The following is an 18,402-nucleotide window of genomic DNA, read 5'->3' as shown; positions in this document are numbered from 1 at the left end:
GGATGTGAATATTAAAAAGCCTGCGCACTCCTAGGAAAAGACTGATTTTTCTATAGTCCTAGTAATAAATAAACAACAGAACTGGTCTTAAACCTGTCTAACAGGTTAAGGGCAACTCATGTCACTGATCCTGCCTCTGAAACCAACCAGTCAGTGACAGTCTGTGCTTTGAAAACCAGCCAATCTGCACTGGATTCACTGAAATGAACATGCTTCTAAGGCTGGCATCACCCCACTCCCGCTTTTGGAACCAACGTAATCCCGAGGCAAACTCTTCCCCAAACCTATGTAAGATGAACCGTTTGCTTTGCTCATGAGGCTATGCTGAGCAGCCAGGTGCTCCTGCACGTAAGGAAACACTAAATCTAGCTGGTTGCCGTGCTGAGTGGTGGTCTCATCCTCCAACAGAGCTCTTTACAGTCATCCAGGCTACAGATGACGATGGTTTGTCCTCTTGTCACTGCTGAGGATGTCCTGCTGGGGTTTGTGCTGCTGGCTCTTGCTGGTCCAGTCTTCAATGGCTGACCAGTCCTCTTTTGAAGTTCACCCACTTCCACTGGAGATTTTATGTCTTCATTTAGGTGTACGGTCGCATCTTGGCCTGGGGGATGGTCCCCCCCTTCCAGGCTATGTATGAGTCAGGGTCTATCGAGTCAGGAGTTAGGAACCACACCAGTTATTTAAAAGAGATCAATCAATATAAAGCATTGTTAACTAGGTATAAAGTTGTTAAGTAGATAACTAAAAAAGGATCAAAAGAACTCAAAGTTCTCACAGAGGCAGTGACTGCAGGAAGCATCTACCACCTCTAAGGCTCAGGGAACAAAGGAAAGATGTTGGCGTTATATTAAAACTTAGACGTGGTTTCAGAAACCTCTGAGGAGGGGTTCCTGGCCAGCTTGTGCTGGTGTCTGAGCTCAGAGGAGGGGCTATGAGGGTGGGATGCAGACCTTTGACGACAGCGTGCTGCACAGCAGGTGCTGGTGTCTGCAGGGGCATGAGAAGCCTTCTGTAAGTGTTTAAAAACCTGCAAACTGGATTCAACTGGTGTTACAGGAAGAAATGGCCACTGCCAAGGTCAATGAGTGATGCTGGAGTGATGCTCACAGGAATCCCAAGAAAGAAAATGGCAGGGCTCCCCTGGTGGCACAGTGGTTAGGAATCCGCCTGCCGATGCAGGGGACATGGGTTCAAGCCCTGGTCCGGGAAGATCCCACATGCCGCGGAGCAGCTAAGCCCATGCGCCACAACTACTGAGCCTGCGTTCTAGAGCCTGTGAGCCACAACTAATGAGCCTGTGTGCTACAACTACTGAAGCCTGCGTGCCTAGAGCACATGCTCTGCAACAAGAGAAGCCACTGCAATGAGAAGACTGCGCACCGCAACGAAGAGTAGCCCCCGTTCGCTGCAGCTGGAGAAAGACCATGCAGCTATGAAGATCCAGTGCAGCCAAAAATAAATAAATTTAAATAAATACATTTTTAAAAAAAGTTAAAGCATTTAAATCTCTTTGGGGCTTGGGAAGCATGATGTAAAATAATTACAATCGGTCATCTTAATGTGAAGAAATAGATGGTGTTTTTCATATAATGGAAGATTATATAATTGTGATTATGTATTTTTTTTTCTGAATATGAAAAAGAAAAGGTAATTGCTAGCTCTATAGAACACCAAAATCTAAAAGAAAAACAGAGGGAATTCCCTGGCTGTCCAGTGGTTAGGACTCCATGTTCTCACTGCCAAGGGCCCGCGTTCAATCCCTGGCTGGGGAACTAAGATTCCACAAGCCGTGAGGCCCAGCCAAAGAAACCCCAAACAACAACTACGAAAAACCCTCATTAAACTGTATACCTAATATGTGTGCAATTTGTTGTATGTAAATTATACTTAAAAAAAAAAAGAAAAACATAATAAATGGCCATATTATCAAGCCAGCAAAAAACAAGAAAAAGGAATAACAAAGTAAATAAATAGTAAAGTCGAATTAAAATGGAAGGAATAAAATAAAATAAATCCATTTTTACATTAATCTCAAAGGGAATGAATCGTCCTATTAAAACGCAAGGTGTGCTAAATAGGATTAAAGAACAAAACCCAGGCATATGCTATTGTTAGGACTACTGTATCAGCCAGAAATGCATGTAACAGAAACCTGAATCACAGTGGTTTGAACATATGAGAAATTTGTTTTTCCTTGTGTAACAAGAGGTAGGTGCAGAGCTGGGGCAGCTGCTCAGAAAAGCTCTAATCTGTACTGTCAATTCTAGATTCCCCTCACCCTTGACACCTCTGCTGGATATGGTGGCTTACCTGGTGGGGTGACCTTCAACCCTCATTCCTAAGGGATCTGAGCCCTTCCTGGTAACTGTGCTGTTCTCAGTTTGAGGCCATGATGGATGGATATGTCTATCTACCGTCAAAATTGGGCACCTCCTCCATATACCAAGCTCAGGTTTCTTCCTCCTCTGTCAACTGGTCATAAAGGACCCACATCCCACTGCATGCAGCCATAGGTTGTTTTTTTTTTTTTCTTTTGGCAGTGCCAAGTGGCTTGCGGGACCTTAGTTCCCTGACCAGGGATTGAACCCGGGCCCCCAGCACTGGAAGCTTGGAGTCCTAACCACTGGACCGCCAGGGAATTCCCTCAAGCCATAGGTTTAAGCCAAGGAGCAGGCAACAGGTGGATGAAATGGGGGTCAGGGTTGCTTACTCACTCAGCTTGCTTGTGCCCTCTGGCCCTCCTCTGCTCAATCTTGGCAACTCTGGTGGGAGGGTGAGGGCATGCGGCATCTCTGAAGAAGCCCTCCCAGGAGAGACTCCTTTTGAATCACTGAAAGTGGTGTCTCTCAGAGGAGTCGGAAAGGGACAGAGGAACATTCTGAACAATGACAAGACCTCCAGCTAGGAATTGCTGCGGTTGGACACTGCCATGGCAGTCCCCAAATTACAGGAGAAAGAATTATGCTACGTGTCCCTAACTTCAGGTGTGGTACAATGATGGCATCTTCTCTTGATTCATCTCCCCTTATTCCAGTGTTTCCCAACCTGTTTTTTTAAGTTATAGCTCCTCCAAGGGCACTTTTTAGATATTATTTTTCCTAATTGTCCTCCCCATAAAAATTTAATACCACAGATATATTGCATATCTGTTTATGTAATATGGTCCTTTGAGGGCCACAAACCATTGTAATAGCTAAGAATTTTTTCAGGCTCCAAGAACAAACTTTCACGCCCTTGGGGGCAATACTGCCCCTGTTGAGAATGCATGTCTATTCCATTAAGAAAAAAATTAAAGCAGGCAGGAAAAAAGCAGTATTATAATTTAAATTATCTGATATGTTTCTTTGACAGAAACGCAGTGTACACACGTAACTGTGAAAAATGTCTCCCCAGCACTGTGCATTAATATGGGTTAATGAAAATGGGTGGCTGAAAAGAGGAGAGTGGGGATTGGAAGGCAAACCGCTTTCGGCGGGAGCAGAGACGTGGTGGAGTCTTTCATGTGCGACTAGAGCCCTCTGCTGGCCATTTTGGGAACATACCCTAGTAAATTAAATGTAGCCCATTCATTTATACCTTCTATTTCCCCAGCATCCCTAACGTGTCATTGATGAGCTCTAGGCTTGGGTTTGAGGCTCAGCAAGGTTTAATAACCTTATGAGAAAAGGTTATTAAAGCCAGAACCACACAGTGGTGAGTGGTAAAGCTGGCATTCAAAGTCAGGTTTGTCTGAATCCAAAGCCCATACTCTCCTCCTCAAGAGGTTGAGGTTCATTTACTCACCTATAGCTGTCCCACTGCTCCAGCATCATTTGTTGAAAAGTCTATTCTCCTCCACTGAATTCCTTCTGCACCTCTGTAAAAAACCAGTTGGGCATATTTGTGTGGGTCTATTTCTGGGTTCTCTATTATGTTCCATTGATCTATATGTCTATCCACCCACAAAAACCACACGGTCCTGATCATTGTAGCTATATAATAAATCATTAAATCAATAGACTGATCATTCCATTTCATTCTTATTTTTCAAAATTGTTTTAGCTATTTCAGTTCCTTTCTCGTTCCACATAAACTTTAGAATAATCTTGCTTATATTTACAAAAACATTCCTGCTGGAATTTACATCGGGATTGCATTAAACCTATATATCAATATGGGGAGAATTGGCATCTTTACTGTGTTGAGTTTTCCAATCCATGAACATGGTATGTTTATCCACTTTTTAAGATATTCTTCAATTAGCATTTTGTAGTTTTCAGCATGCAGGTGTGGACATGTTTTGTTAGGTTTACACCTAACTATATAATTTTGGGGGCAATTAAAAGATGATATTGTATTTTAAATTTTGATACCTATGTGTTCATTTCTGGCATATAGACATGCATGTTTACCTTGTAACCTGAACTCACTTGTTAGTTCTAGGAGGTTTTCTGTTTTGTTTTGTTTTTTGGTAGATTCCTTGGGATTTTCTTCTTAGACAATCATGTCATCTGTAAATAGGACAGTTTTATTCTTTCTTTTCTGATCTGTATGCCTTTTATTTCCTTTTCTTGCCTTACTGTGGTGGCTAGAACTTCCAGCACTATGTTAAATAAGACTGGTGAGAGCAGATATCTTTCCCTTGTTCCTGAACTTAGGGGGGAGGCATCCAGTCTTTCACCATTAAGTATAATGTTAGCTGCAGGTTTTTATAGATGCTCTTTATCAAGTTCCCCTTTATTTCTATTTTTCTGAGAGTTTTGTCATAAATTTCAAATACATTTTGGCAAATACTTTTTCTTCATTGGTGGATATAATGTGATATTTCTTTGGTTTGTTAATTACAGTGATTGATTTTGGTGGATTACATTGATTGATTTTGAATATTGAATCAGCCTTGTATCCTTTCAATAAATCCCATGGTATAAAATTCTTTTCATACATTCATATGTCTTTTCATATAATTAATAAATAATTCTATTTGCTAATATTTTGTTAAGGATTTGTGTGCCTAATTCATGAGGAATATTGGTCTGTATTTTTCCTTTTTTGTACTGTATTAAATTTTTCTTTTCTTTTTTTTTTGTTTTGATATCAGTGAATGCTAGTTCATAAACTGAACAGGGAAGTGTTTTCTCTTCTTGATTTTCTGGAACAAAATGTGTAGAACTTGTGTTATTTCTGCTTTAAACATTCGGTAGAATTCTCTCGTGACACCATCTGGGCCTGGAGATTTCCTTTTTGGGAGTTTTAAAATTACAAATTAAATTTCCTTATATTGGGTGAGTTGTGATAGTTTTTATTTTTGGAGGAATCGGTCTATTTAACCTAAGTTGTCACATTTATACAAATATAGTTGTTCACAGATTCCCCTATTATCATTTTGATATCTGCAGGGTCTGGCATGATATCCCACTTCATTACTGATATTGGTAATTTATGCCTTATCTTTTTGTCAGTCTTTTTAGAGGCTTTTCAATATACCACATCACCTAAAACCCAGACATGTATTTTAATAACCGTCTTTGAATTCTTCAGAGCACTTAGCCTGATGAAATGCCCTTCAGTGACCCCAGGAAACCAATGTTGAATTAAAACTGACTCCTGCCTTCTACTCCTGGAATATCTTGGTGTTTCTTTGGAGTTTGAGGCCAAGCTGCATTCCTGTAGCTTGAGGATGGCTCATGGACTCTCCAGCCTGTTTTTTCTTTGTTTGTTTGTTTTTTGTTGTTGTTCTTAGTGGCTCTGGTTTGAGTTTGTCAGAAGATAAGTTTGAGATTCCAGGGGCCAGTGGGTGCCATTAGAGACAGACATTGGTTACCAGGGTGGAGGTTCCATCTAAAGCAAAGTTGTGCTTGGGGCCCAGATACTGATGGCACATAATACACCAGCTCTTGTATGTTAGGAGACTCCAGGAAAAAAAATCCAGCAAGGGGACACACACACACTGAAATGAGACTTCTTACCAATACTCTGTAAAGAGGTAGAAGGGCCTCAGACAGGGAGCTGGGCCAGAAGCAATTCTTGATCCTCCTGTTCAGAGTGTGCAAAATTTGCATGGTGTTACTGTCTGTTAGAGAGTATCAGGACTGTATGACAATGGAAGGTTTAGGACAACTTTCACAGAAGTGAACTGAGCTCAGGGGATTGGCAGGAGACAGACTCTATAAGAAAAGGTCTATTATTGGGTGTCTGGGAGAGAACAATCTAGGCAGGAGGGCATCATCAGACCCAGCTAAGGAAATTCAATCTCTAATCCTCTCCAAAGACATATACTGTGTTTGCTTTATTCTCTTCTTCTTTCCAGGTCATCACCTTTGGCCTCTAAGTATGTGCTGATTGCCCCATAAACTGACATACAAAGTTTAGAATGATAAGACTGGAAAAACATTACAGTTGTTATGGACTGTTTGTATCCCTCCAAAATTCGTATGTTGAAATTTGAACCCCCCCCCCCAATATTATGATGATATTAGGAGGTGGGGCCTTTGAGAGATGCTTAGGTCATGAGAGTGGAGCCCTCATGAATGGGATTAGTGCCCTTATAAAAGAGACCCCAGAGAGCTCCTCACCCCTTCTGCCACATGAGGACACAGTGAGGAGATAGTGGTCTATGCACCAGGAAGTGAGTCCTCACCAGACACTGAATCTGCTGGTGCCATGATCTTGAACTTCCCAGCCTCCAGGGCTGTGAGAAATCAATTTCTGTTGTTTATTAGCACCTGTCTATTGTTATAGCAGTCTGAACAGACTAAGACAATAGTATTACCTAAATCTGCCTCTTCCTTTTTATTTTTTAAAAAATATGTATTTATTTGACTGCACCAGGTCTTAGTTGCAGCACTCGGGACCTTTGTTGTGGCATGCAGGATCCTCTAGTTGTGGCATGCAGGATCTAGTTCCCGGACCAGGGATAGAACCCGGGCCCCCTGCAGTGGGAACGTGGTATCCCAGCTGGACCACCAGGGAAGTCCCTGCCTCTTCCTTTTTAAAGATTAATAAAATTGGGCAATGTCAAGGTTAAAAGTCAAGTTACCCACTCTCAGTGCCCTCTTCATTATTCCAAATAAAGCCAAAAAGAGTGTCTTAAACTTCCTACTAGGGAGTTCCCTGGCAGTCCAGTGGCTAGGACTCCGTGCTTTCACTGCTGTGGCCTGGGTTCAATCCCGACGAACTAAGATCCTGCAAGCTGCTTGGTGCGGCCAAAATAAAAAAAAAAACAACACAAAGTTTCCAGGCCTCCCCTTCCCCGTGGATTTTCTGGCATTAACGTGAACATATTTTCATATCAATGGATATGCCCCTACAAGGTCATTTTTGATGAGAGGCTGAAGAACCAAATGGGTTAAAAGCACAGTTGGATTAAACGATACAATCAGAACTTGCCCTTAAGTGCTTACACTTTAGTGGATTAAAAAAAAAAAAAATATATATATATATATATACACACACACACACACACTTTTGCCCAATCCTTTAACTTTCAAATTTCCATTTCCTTTGTCACCTGGTTTTAGATACTTTTTGGTAAACCACACATAGTTGGATTCAGTTTTGTAACTGACTTCTTCCTCTGCCTTTGATGTGTGAATTCAACTTGTTCACATTATCTGTGATAATTTTATTTTTTTTCATTTTTCCCATGTTTACTGTCCTTTGATTTTGTTTCTTTTTCACTTTCTTTACTTTTTATACCTTCATCAATGTTCACTGTATTTTTTTTAATTAGGAGAATTTTTTTTACTAGGAAACAAAGGGAAAAATACAATCAAGAAAATCAATCATACCAGCACAAGTGACTAGTGGTATGGTTATTTGAAAAAGTCATTATGGAGATTTTGGATACAGAAAAATAGATGAAAGAAAAAAACCTTAACCTTAATTTTTACACTGAAACACCACTTTTGCTAACATTACAATGCAATTATTTCAACCTGTTTCTTGAAAATTAAATAGCTTATAAACAGAAATATGTATGTATATATATGCATATATAATATAAAGAAAAATAATAAGAAATACTTGTATACTCATGACCCATTTAAGAAAAATAAAGCTTCCTCCCTAGTTGTAAGCCCCTCCTTCCTCCACAGATGTAACTGCTATCCTGGATTTTGTGTTAACCATCCACTGGCTTTCCTTTGTAGTTTTACTACTTATATATGTATCCCTCAACAGTGTACTGTTGAATTCTTTGTTTTTGAACTTCATATAAATGCAATAACATGGTATTTATATTTTCCTTTTTTATTAAATATTATTAAGATAACAATCTTGATATGTACAACTGAGGTTCATTTTCATTGATGTATGTTATTCCCATTGTATAAACATACCAATATTTATCTAGTCTATTGTTAATGGACATTTGCTACTTTCTCTTTTTTTTTTCAATTGTGATTACGAAACCCTGAAAGGTTGCAATGAACCTTCTTGTACATGTCTGTTGGTGCAGATGTGCAAGAGTTTCTTTAGTGCAAAGTTTTCCTGTGAAAACTGCTCACATCCTGGATGAGCCCCTTTTCCTGTCCTTTCTCTGACATGGTGCAGGGTATTGGGTATCTTTGGTCCTCCCACACACTAAATGCCTGAAGCACCCTCAATCATAGTGACAACTAATCATCCCAGTATTTCCAAACACCCTTTAGAACACCCAGTTGTTTTAGGGTATGTATCTAGAAGTACAATTGTTGAGGCACAGGTTATGTCACTGTTCAATTTTCACTTATATACTGTATTGTTGAGATTCAGAGAGAGGTGGGTTCCCTATGTAAATCCAACATACATGTAATTCATGTTATATAATATACTCATGCACTATATACCTATCCATATACATCAGAAGGTCTTCACATATATATTTAACACTGCTGTGCCAATGACCTTAACTTATTTCCAACAAAAGCTCCACTTTCACATTCTATTAAGAATTGAATATTTTATTATTTTTTTGTAACAAGTTTGGTATCACATATGAAATATGACTTCTATTTCCACAAGAACATTTTCCCACAAGAACATTTTTATCCATATTCCTTAAAATAATACATTTGCCCTCCATTTTTTTTTTTTTTTTTTGGCGATACGCAGGCCTCTCACTGTTGTGGCCTCTCCCGTTGCGGAGCACTGGCTCCGGACGCGCAGGCTCAGCAGCCATGGCTCACGGGCCCAGCCGCTCCGCGGCACGTGGGATCTTCCCGGACTGGGGCACGAACCCATGTCCTCTGCATCGGCAGGCGGACTCTCAACCACTGCGCCACCAGGGAAGCCCTGCCCTCCATATTTCTGAATACTTCTTGAGAGCTTTCACACAATCAAAAGCATTCATAGAGAGCTCCTATATCACTTCTCTAATTCCAATTAGCTCTAACCTATTGATAAAGACCTTCCTACATGTGTTGACATCTAAGCGGTTCTGTCCTGTGATTTTCCTGATGTTCAACGGCTATGAACTGCAGAGGATGGCTTCTGCACATGGAGAGTACTGGTGGGAGTTTTCTTCTTATGTTTTTTTTCTTTGATGTTTGGTGAGAGCTGACCTCTGGCTGAAGGTTTTTCTACATTCATTACATTCATAGGGTTTTTCCCCTGTGTGAATTCTCTGATGTTTTGTGAGGGCTGACTTTTCATAGAAGGTTTTCCCACATTCGGGACATCTGTAGGGTTTCTCTCCTGTATGAGTTCTCTGATGTACAATGAGGTTAGATTTCACGCAGAAAGACTTCCAGCATTCATTACATTTATAGGGTATCTCTCCTGTGTGGGTCCTTTGATGTTGAGTAAGGTTTGACTTCACACAGAAGGTTTTCCCACATTCATTACATTTATAGGGTTTCTCTCCCGTGTGAGTTCTCTGATGTACGGTGAGGGCTGACTTCTGGCAGAAGAATTTTCCACATTCATGACATTTGTAGGGTTTTTCTCCTGTGTGAGTTCTTTGATGCTCAGTGAGGTTGGACTTTACAAAAAAGGACTTCCCACATTCACTACATTCATAGGGCTTTTTTCCTGTGTACACACTCTGATGTTGAGAAAGGTCTGTTTTCTTAGGGAAGCTGTCCCCACATTTATTACAGTCATAGGTTTTCTTCCCTTTGTGAGCCCTCTGACTTTGAGTGAGGTGTGATTGCTTACTTAAGACTCTCCCACTTTCACTACACTCATTATTTGGTTCCCCTGAGCAAGTTCTCTGATGTTGACTGAGTTTCAACGTCTTGTGGGAGGATTTCTCACACTTACTACCTTTAAAGCTTTTCTCGCTCGTGTTAATTCTCTGCTTTAGAGCGAGGTAGGACTCCTTTTCCACAGCTCTCTCACTATCATTACACTTACTGGGTTTTTCCGTTGTGTGAGTTCTTGGATGTTGAGTCAGGTGTGGCTTTTTGTGGAAGGATTTCCCACACTGGTCACAGTCATAGATTTTCTCTACTGTATGAGTTCGCTCATTTTGACTGTGGGATGACTTCTGCAAGGCTTCTTTACTTCTGTTATACTCATCAGGTTTTCCTCCTGTGTGCATTCTCTGATGTTGAGTAAGGTTCAACTTCTCGCTAAAAGATTTCTCCAATTTGTTACATTCACAGTGAGCTCTCTGATGTGCACGTTTTGACTTCAAGCATGAGGATTTCCTATTTTTAGTGGATTCATGTGGTTTCCTTTCCTTAAGAGTTCTTGGATAAGCACCAAGCTTTAACTTTTGGAGGAAGGCTTGTTCATATTTGTTACCTTCAGAGGGTTTCTCTCCTGTATGAGCTCTCTAACATGCAACAAAGGCTGTTTTTCTGTGAAAAGCTTTCTCACAATGATTATATTCAAGACATTGTTCCAAAGCTGAATTATTCTGACGTTGAATAAAGTCCTCAATTTGTCTGTGGGATTTCCTCTTTTGATCATTTTCACTGGGCTTGTTCCCTGTATGGGTTTTCTCATGCACAGTAGTAAGGAATCAACATCCATTGAAATCATTAGATTTTTTTCTCACACTGCTTCTGTTACTAATAACTAATTCAAAAACACTTTTCAAGTTTGTTACAAATGGGTCACATTGATGGGATATTTTTTTTGAGGGTACTGGATATGTGGTCATATTAAGTGTTTCTCTGAAGGTCTTATTTCTCTCCTCAGTCAATGTTTTGTTGTTGATGAATAAACCTTGCCTCAAATACTTGTCTTCATTTTCTTGGCTTATCTCTTCCATGTTATTGGTTCTTTGAACTTCTAGAAATATAAAAACTTAACATACATTATAAATCTTAACACATTTCTTAAGGAATAGGCTTGTATACAAATGCCCTAAGTTGAGTTAATTCTTAGTTTTCAGACACACTCTCCTGGGATGAAAGAACTCCTAAGCACATATTTATCCTACTCTTTTAGTTGGTACATGAAAACAAAAACAAAAACACATACTGCAGTAGAAAAAGGGAGAGAAAGCTGAAAATTAATACAAGTAGTTTTGGCTTGTTACAAAAATTACCTCAAAATGGGTAGAGAGTTTGAAAACACAAGGAGTAGTGAAGTGAGTCCAAAGGATGTCAGGAAAACAACTGATCCAAGGATGGAGGGTATTAAAAGAATGGGGCAGGGCTTCCCTGGTGGCGCAGCAGTTGAGAGTCCGCCTGCCGATGCAGAGGACACGGGTTCGTGCCCTGGTCCGGAAAGATCCCACATGCTGTGGAGCGGCTAGGCCCGTGAGCCATGGCCACTGAGCCTGCGCATCCGGAGCCTGTGCTCCGCAACGGGAGAGGCCACAACAGTGAGAGGCCCGCTTACCGCAAAAAAAAAAAAAAAAAAAAAAGAATGGGGCAAAGATAAGGGACACTGAGTAGGGAGACGAGGAAGACTAAAGGATGATCAAGGGAAGAGTCAGAGCAAAGATAGAGGATAAGCCATGCTTGCATATCATTTGATTCTATCAGAGCTAATCAATAGTTAATTGTCTTGACTGACAACTCTACTTTTCCCTCTTTCAATCTGCTGATATACTGTACCAACTGACTGTGCCCTGTCACAATACTAATTTTTAATTTCACTTTTAAAATACTGAAGTATAGTTTATTTACAATATTGTGTTAATTTTAGGTATACAGCAAAGTGATTCGGTTATGCATGTACATATGTATATACCTATATTCTTTTTTCAATATTTTCCATTATAGTTTATTACAAGATATTGAGTATAGTTCCCTGTGTAATACATTAAAACCTTGTTGTTTAATTCTACTTTCACATCATTTTTTCTTCCTCTCTGATTTCTTTTTTTGTGAGAATTCAAGCACCTGGCTATTCGACTTGGTCTTAGGACCTTTATTAATCTTTGTCTTAAAAATTTTTGGCTATGAATGATTATTATTATCTTCTACTATTTTCATTTTATGCAATAACATTGGTTGTATGCTTAAAAACTTAAGACTTTCCTGTTGCAGATAAAACAAATAGAAGCCAATATGCTAGCAAGAAAAATCTGATATTGGATTTTCATACTTAGACTTTATACTAGATTTTTATACCTAAATTCACAACACATGTTCAACTGATCATCCCACAAGTCTACAGTAATGTCAGCTCCTATCAGACCAGGGTATTTAATTCCATCAATTGTGTGTTTCCAACAATAAATACACTCTTATGGTCTTCCCTTAGCACATATTATATCCTTAGCTCTACTCAGAACCTAGATATCCTTCAGAGTAATGCTACTATACCACTGTTAAAATAAATCTCAACACTTTAAGTACCATTTGTGGTAAAATCGGCAAGTAAATACTGTCTGTATAATATGTTCTAACACTATTTCCACAGCTACAATACTTTATATTTTTGCAAACAAGCCTGACTTTCATTGCTTTTGGCAGTTTTTTCACTTTTTTTTAAAGTTTGGGATTTCAGCTGCCTCCAACCTATAAAAAAATGCAATTGACGTTAAAACTTTTTCCTTGTGGCCTTTGGATAATTTGTAGGGGGAGAAAAAGGGTGATGCTGACTACATTTGCATCTGCATATTGTGAATTCACTCTTTCCTTCCAAAAAACACTTTTTTTTTCACATGGCTCCTAGGAAACCCCTGACTCCTGATTCTCCCTCTACCATAGTGGGTGCTCCTTCTTGGTCTCTCTTGCTAGAGCCCTATGTCTCCGTGACCTCCAAATGTAATGCTCAAGGGTGCAGTCCCTGACCTCTTCTCTTACCTACTATCTTACTCAGAGTAGAATTCAGTCTTACCAGGCTTATAAAGCTGTGCCTCTAGCTAACTCTCTGACATCATCTGCTGCTTTCTCCTCACTGAACCCACTCTGGTCCCACCAACTTCCTTGCTGTTCTCTGACTACACCAGGCATGGTCCTGTCTCAGAGGCTTGGCATCTGCTGTTCCTTGATCTGGAATCTCTCAGATAACCCGTCGCTCACTCCATCCCTTCATTCAAGACTCCATTCTACTCTCCTGTTCAAATGTCCACCTCCTCAAAGAGGCCTTCCCTAACTTCTTTCTGAAAAAGGACTCCTTGTTGGTCTCCATCCCTTTCATCTGACTTTAATTTCTCAGAGTGCCAATTACTACCAGACATGTTACATATGGATCTGCTATTCGGATCTACTGATAGGAGCAGAGACTTCGCTTTTGTGTCTCCTGTGACTTAGAACATGACTGGTGCATAGCTGGTGCTTCGTAAATATTTATTGAATAAAATGATCCCTCAATAAATGCATATTTACAGAACATTTGGCACAGGAGGGAACGTAAAGGATGGCCATTATTGAACAGAGAGAAAAACAGAGAAATGAAGGTCTAGGATGATGAAGGCAGCAACTGGATTCTACAAAAACCAAGCGAATCTCTCTCTATAAAAGTCAAACAGAAAACAAAGAGCATTTATATATGAGAGTGATATATGGAAGCTTAATATCTAAGGTATGGTAGTCATCTGCCCTTAGTCACACCTAAAAGTCTGGAGCCTCTAAAAGAGATTCCTAAAACCCATTTCAAAGATAGTACCCCCCCGAACTGGCCACTTTGGATACAGTTTTCCCCGGCTGCCTTCCAGGTGACCTCATTAACTCACCTGGGTGGCTCTCACTTGGGAGCTGTCCTTTTAATATCCATGGTTCTTCTTCTTGTTCCAACTTGAGTATCAGCTCAGGTTTGGAAACACAGTGACCTGTTGTGGGAAATGTCATGGGACTTGGCAAAGTTGCTTAGCAGTCAAGCCCTTTGAAGAATCAGAAGGGAGAAGCTTTAGGAGCTGTAGAATGATGGGGACCCTTTCACTAGGGAGGTGAGAATACAATATCCTTTCAAGTTCCCTAAAAGGTTTTTGAATCTAAAATCTCAAATCCAAAATGCATGATGCGCTACAGTGACTTGGTTCCTAAGACAGGAAATGCATGCTGTCGGGAGCTGCACGGGAAGCTGGGCTTACCCAGGGACACCAGGTGCCCGTAGTTCTCCAGCATCACATCCCTGTACAGGAGTCTCTGAGCACGGCCCAGCGACTGCCACTCCTTCTGCGTGAAGTCCACCGATACATCCTCGAACAACACCGATCCCTGTAATAGCCCAAGGCTGCTCAGTCTGCAGTGCTCAAGACCAGATGGCACGGGAAATATGTAGGGGGTACTGATCCTACCGTATTCACTGTAAAGAGTTGACCAGAAAATGTTATAAAGGTCGTCTACCCCATACCTTCTATCATGTTATACAGGCAGACCCCAGAGATATTGCAGGTTTGGTTCCAGACTACTGCAATTGAGTCACGCGAATTTTGGGGGGATTCTCAGTGCATATAAACATTATATTTACGCTATTTACTAAGCGTGCAATAGCATTATATCTATAAAAGCAACTTACATGCCTTAATTTAAAAACACTTTATTGCTAAAAAAAAATGCTAACAATCAAGCCTTCAGCAAGTTGTAATCTTTTTGCTGGTGGAGGGTCTAGCCTTGATGTTGGTGGCTGATCAGGGTGGTGGTGGCTGCTGAGAGCTGAGGTGACCATGGCAATTTCTTAAAATAAGACAACAATGAATTTTGCCACATTGATTGATTCTTCCTTTCACGAACGATTTCTCTTTTTAGCATGCAATGCTGTTTGATAGCATTTTACCCACAGTAGGACTTGTTTCAAAATCGGAGTCAATCCTCTTAAACCCTGCCACTGCTTTATCAACTAAGTATGTATAATATTCTAAATCTTTGTTGTCTTTTCAACAATCTTTGCAGCACCTTTCCCAGGAGTAGATTCCATCTCAAGGAACCACTTTCTTTGCTCATCCAAAAGATGCAGCTCCTCATCTTCTAAAGTTTTATCACGAGATGGCAGCAATTCAATCACATCTTCAGGCACCACTTCTAATTTTAATCCTATTGCTATTTCCATCACCCCTGAATTTACTTCCTCCACTGAAGTCTTGAACCCCTCAAAGTCATCCTTGGGGGTTGGAATCAACTTCTTCTAAACTCTTGTTAATGTTGATATGTTGACTTCTTCCCATGAATCACAAATGTTCTTTATGGCATCTAGAATGGTAAATGCTTTCCAAAAGGTTTTCAATTTATTTTGCCCAGATCCATCAGAAGAATACCTATCTATAGCAGCTATCGCCTTATTTTTTTAAAAATTAATTAATTTATTTTTGGCTGCTTTGGGTCTTTGTTGCTGTGCACAGGCTTTCTCTAGTTGCGGCGAGCAGGGGCTACTCTTTCATTGTGGTGCACAGGCTTCTCATTGCGGTGGCCTCTCTTGTTGCGGAGCATGGGCTGTAGGCACATGGGCTCAGTAGTTGTGGCTCACGGGCTCTAGAGCGCAGGCTCAGTAGTTGTGGCACACGGGATTAGCTGCTCTGCGGCATGTGGGATCTTCCCGGACCAGGGCTTGAACCCATGTCCCCTGCATTGGCAGGCGGATTCTTAACCACTGCACCACCAGGGAAGCCCAGCTATCACCTTATGAAGTGTACTTCTTAAAGAAATTACTCCTTGCCCCATGAGCTGCATAATGCATGTTGTGTTAGCAGGCAAGAGAACAACATTAATCTCGTCGTCCATCTCCATCATAGCTCCTGGGTGACCAGGTGCATTGTCAATGAGCAGTAATATTTTGAAAGGAATCTTCTTCTTCTTCTTCTTCTTCTTCTTCTTTTTTTTTTTTTTTTTTTTTTTTTTGTGCAGTGGGTCTCAACAGTGGGATTAAAATATTCAGGAAACCATGTTATAAACAGATGTGCTGGCATCCAGCCTTTGTTGTTCCATTTATAGAGCCCAGGCAGAGTAGATTTAGCATAATTCTTCAGGGTCTTAGGATTTTCAGATTGGTAAATGAGTACTGGCTTCAACTGCAAGTCACCAGCTGCATTAGCCACTAACAAGAGAGTCAGCCTATCCTTTGAAGCCAGGCATTGACTTCTCCTCTCTAGCTATGAAAGTCCTAGATAGCAGCTTCCTGACCTCTCTCAGCCTTCATAATATTGAAGAGAGTTAGGGTCTTTCTCTAGATTAGTCTTTGGCTTAAGGAAATGTTGTGGCTGCTTTGATCTTCTATCCAAACCACTAAAACTTTCTCCATATCAGCAATAAGCTGTTTCACTTTCTTATCATTTGCGTGTTCACTAAAGTAGCACTTTTAATTTCCTTCAAGAACTTTTCCTTTGCATTCACAACTTGGCTAATTGTTTGGCACAAAAGGCCTTGCTTTCAGCCTGTCTCAACTTTCAACATGCCTCCCTCGCTAAGCTTAATCATTTCTAGCTTTTGATTTTAAATGAGAAACATTCAACTGTTCCTTTCACTTGAACACTTAGAAGCCACCGTAGGGCTATTAAGTGGCCTAATTTCAATAGTGTTGTATCTCACGGGATGGTGGGGGTCAAAGGAGAGGGAGAGAGATGGGGGAAGAGCTGGTCAGTGGAGCAGTCAGAACACACAAAACATTTATAGATTAAGTTTGCCATCTTATATGGGCAAAGTTCGTGGTGCCCCAAAACAATTATAATAGTAACATCAAAGATCACTGATCACAGATCACCCTAACAAATGCAATAATAATGAAAAAGTTTGAAATATTGCAAGAATTGCCAAAATGTGACACAGAGACACGAAGTGAGCAAATGCTTTTGTAAAAATGGCACCAATAGACTTGCCTGATGCAGGGTTGCCACAAACATTCAATTTGTTAAAAAAAAAATGCAGTATCTGCAAAGCTCAATAAAGAAAAGTACAATAAAATGAAGTCTGCCTGTATTTTGTTGGAGAAAGAGAAATCATACCAGAAATACTCTGCCTCTATCTTTAGTTGGTGATTCATAAAACAATTTGAGTTCCTCTACAGGCCTACAACTGTCCTAGCCATAGAGGATGCTAAGGTAAGACACTTGTCCTGTTTTTTGTTTTTTTAATTGATTTAATTGAAGTATAGTTGATTTACAATGTTGTGTTCATTTCTACTGTACAGCACAGTGATTCAGTTATACATACATATATACATACTTTTTCATTCTTTTCTATTATGGTTTATCACAGGATATTGAATATACTTCCCTGTTCTATACAGTAGGACCTTGTTATTTATCCATCCTATATATAATAGTTTGCATCTGCTAACCCCAAACTCCCAATCCATCCCTACCCCCTTCCCCCTCCCCCTTGGCAACCACAAGTCTGTTCTCTATGTCTGTGGGTCTGTTTCTGTTTTGCAGATAAGTTCATCTGTGTCATATTTTAGATTCTACATATAAGTGATATCCCATGGTTTTTGCCCTTCTCTTTCTGACTTACTTCATTTAGTATGAGAATCTCTAGGTCCATCCATGTTGCTGCAAATGTCACAATTTCATTCTTTTTTTACGGCTGAGTGGGATTCCATTGTGTATGTGTGACACTGGTCCTGTCTTTAAGGAGTTTACAGAATGATGGGACTTTCTACATAAACATAGACATGCAGTAATAAATTACAGGAACCATGAAAAAATGTGCGTACGAGGTAGAGTGAGGTTACCGAGGGGGAGGGGGGTTAAATCTCAGTTTTTTCAGGCTGTGCTTCATGGAGGAGAAAATGATTTGACTGCACAACCTAACCTCCTCTGCCTCCAAAACTACAGCAGGGAGAGTCATAAAAACACCAATATACTTCTCAGAGCAGAAGAAGTTTCTGGAAGATATAGAGTAGGAGGCAGATACTGGAGGCACTGTGCTTGCCCCTTAATGCAAACACAGAATGCGCAAAAGTCTCAAGTTCTGTTCAGAGCCCGGAGAGACCTCCCAGCTCAGCAGCAGCTGTAGCTGGAAGTCGAGATGGGCTCTGGGCTGAAGAACAGGGAACGTGAGTCACGGAAGGGCTGCCACACTCCTGACCCCCAGGAGGGGTGGGCTGAGGGTTAACACTCAGGAGAAAGTTCCCTGTAAAAAGCAAGGAACTTCAGCAAGGACTTGC

General features: G+C 40.5%; 1 protein-coding gene across 6 annotated transcripts in view; it reads right to left on the bottom strand.

Annotated features, from left to right (window-relative positions):
- Positions 1 to 569: 569 nt before the first annotated feature.
- The window catches only part of LOC131741206 (zinc finger protein 436-like), a 45,428-nt gene continuing 27,595 nt past the window's right edge, over positions 570 to 18,402 (bottom strand). For 2 of the 6 annotated variants that reach the window (XM_067013467.1, XM_067013465.1), the window contains 3 exons: positions 14,396 to 14,522; positions 14,039 to 14,134; positions 3,746 to 3,856 (listed from right to left, as the gene is read on the bottom strand). In XM_067013467.1, coding sequence (XP_066869568.1) covers positions 3,825 to 3,856; positions 14,039 to 14,134; positions 14,396 to 14,522 — 255 coding nt within the window. In that variant the 3' untranslated portion in view covers positions 3,746 to 3,824. Of the gene's footprint in view, positions 646 to 3,745; positions 3,857 to 9,057; positions 11,212 to 14,038; positions 14,135 to 14,395; positions 14,523 to 18,402 lie in introns of those variants that run through there. The other 4 variants (XM_059037874.2, XM_067013463.1, XM_067013466.1 and 1 more) reach the window with 3 other exon arrangements.

The sequence above is a fragment of the Kogia breviceps genome, chromosome 14 (assembly GCF_026419965.1).
Source record: "Kogia breviceps isolate mKogBre1 chromosome 14, mKogBre1 haplotype 1, whole genome shotgun sequence".
Classification (NCBI taxonomy): domain Eukaryota; kingdom Metazoa; phylum Chordata; class Mammalia; order Artiodactyla; family Physeteridae; genus Kogia; species Kogia breviceps.
The sequence above is the reverse complement of the archived record's forward strand: the minus strand, read 5'-3'. Positions and strand labels throughout refer to the sequence as shown.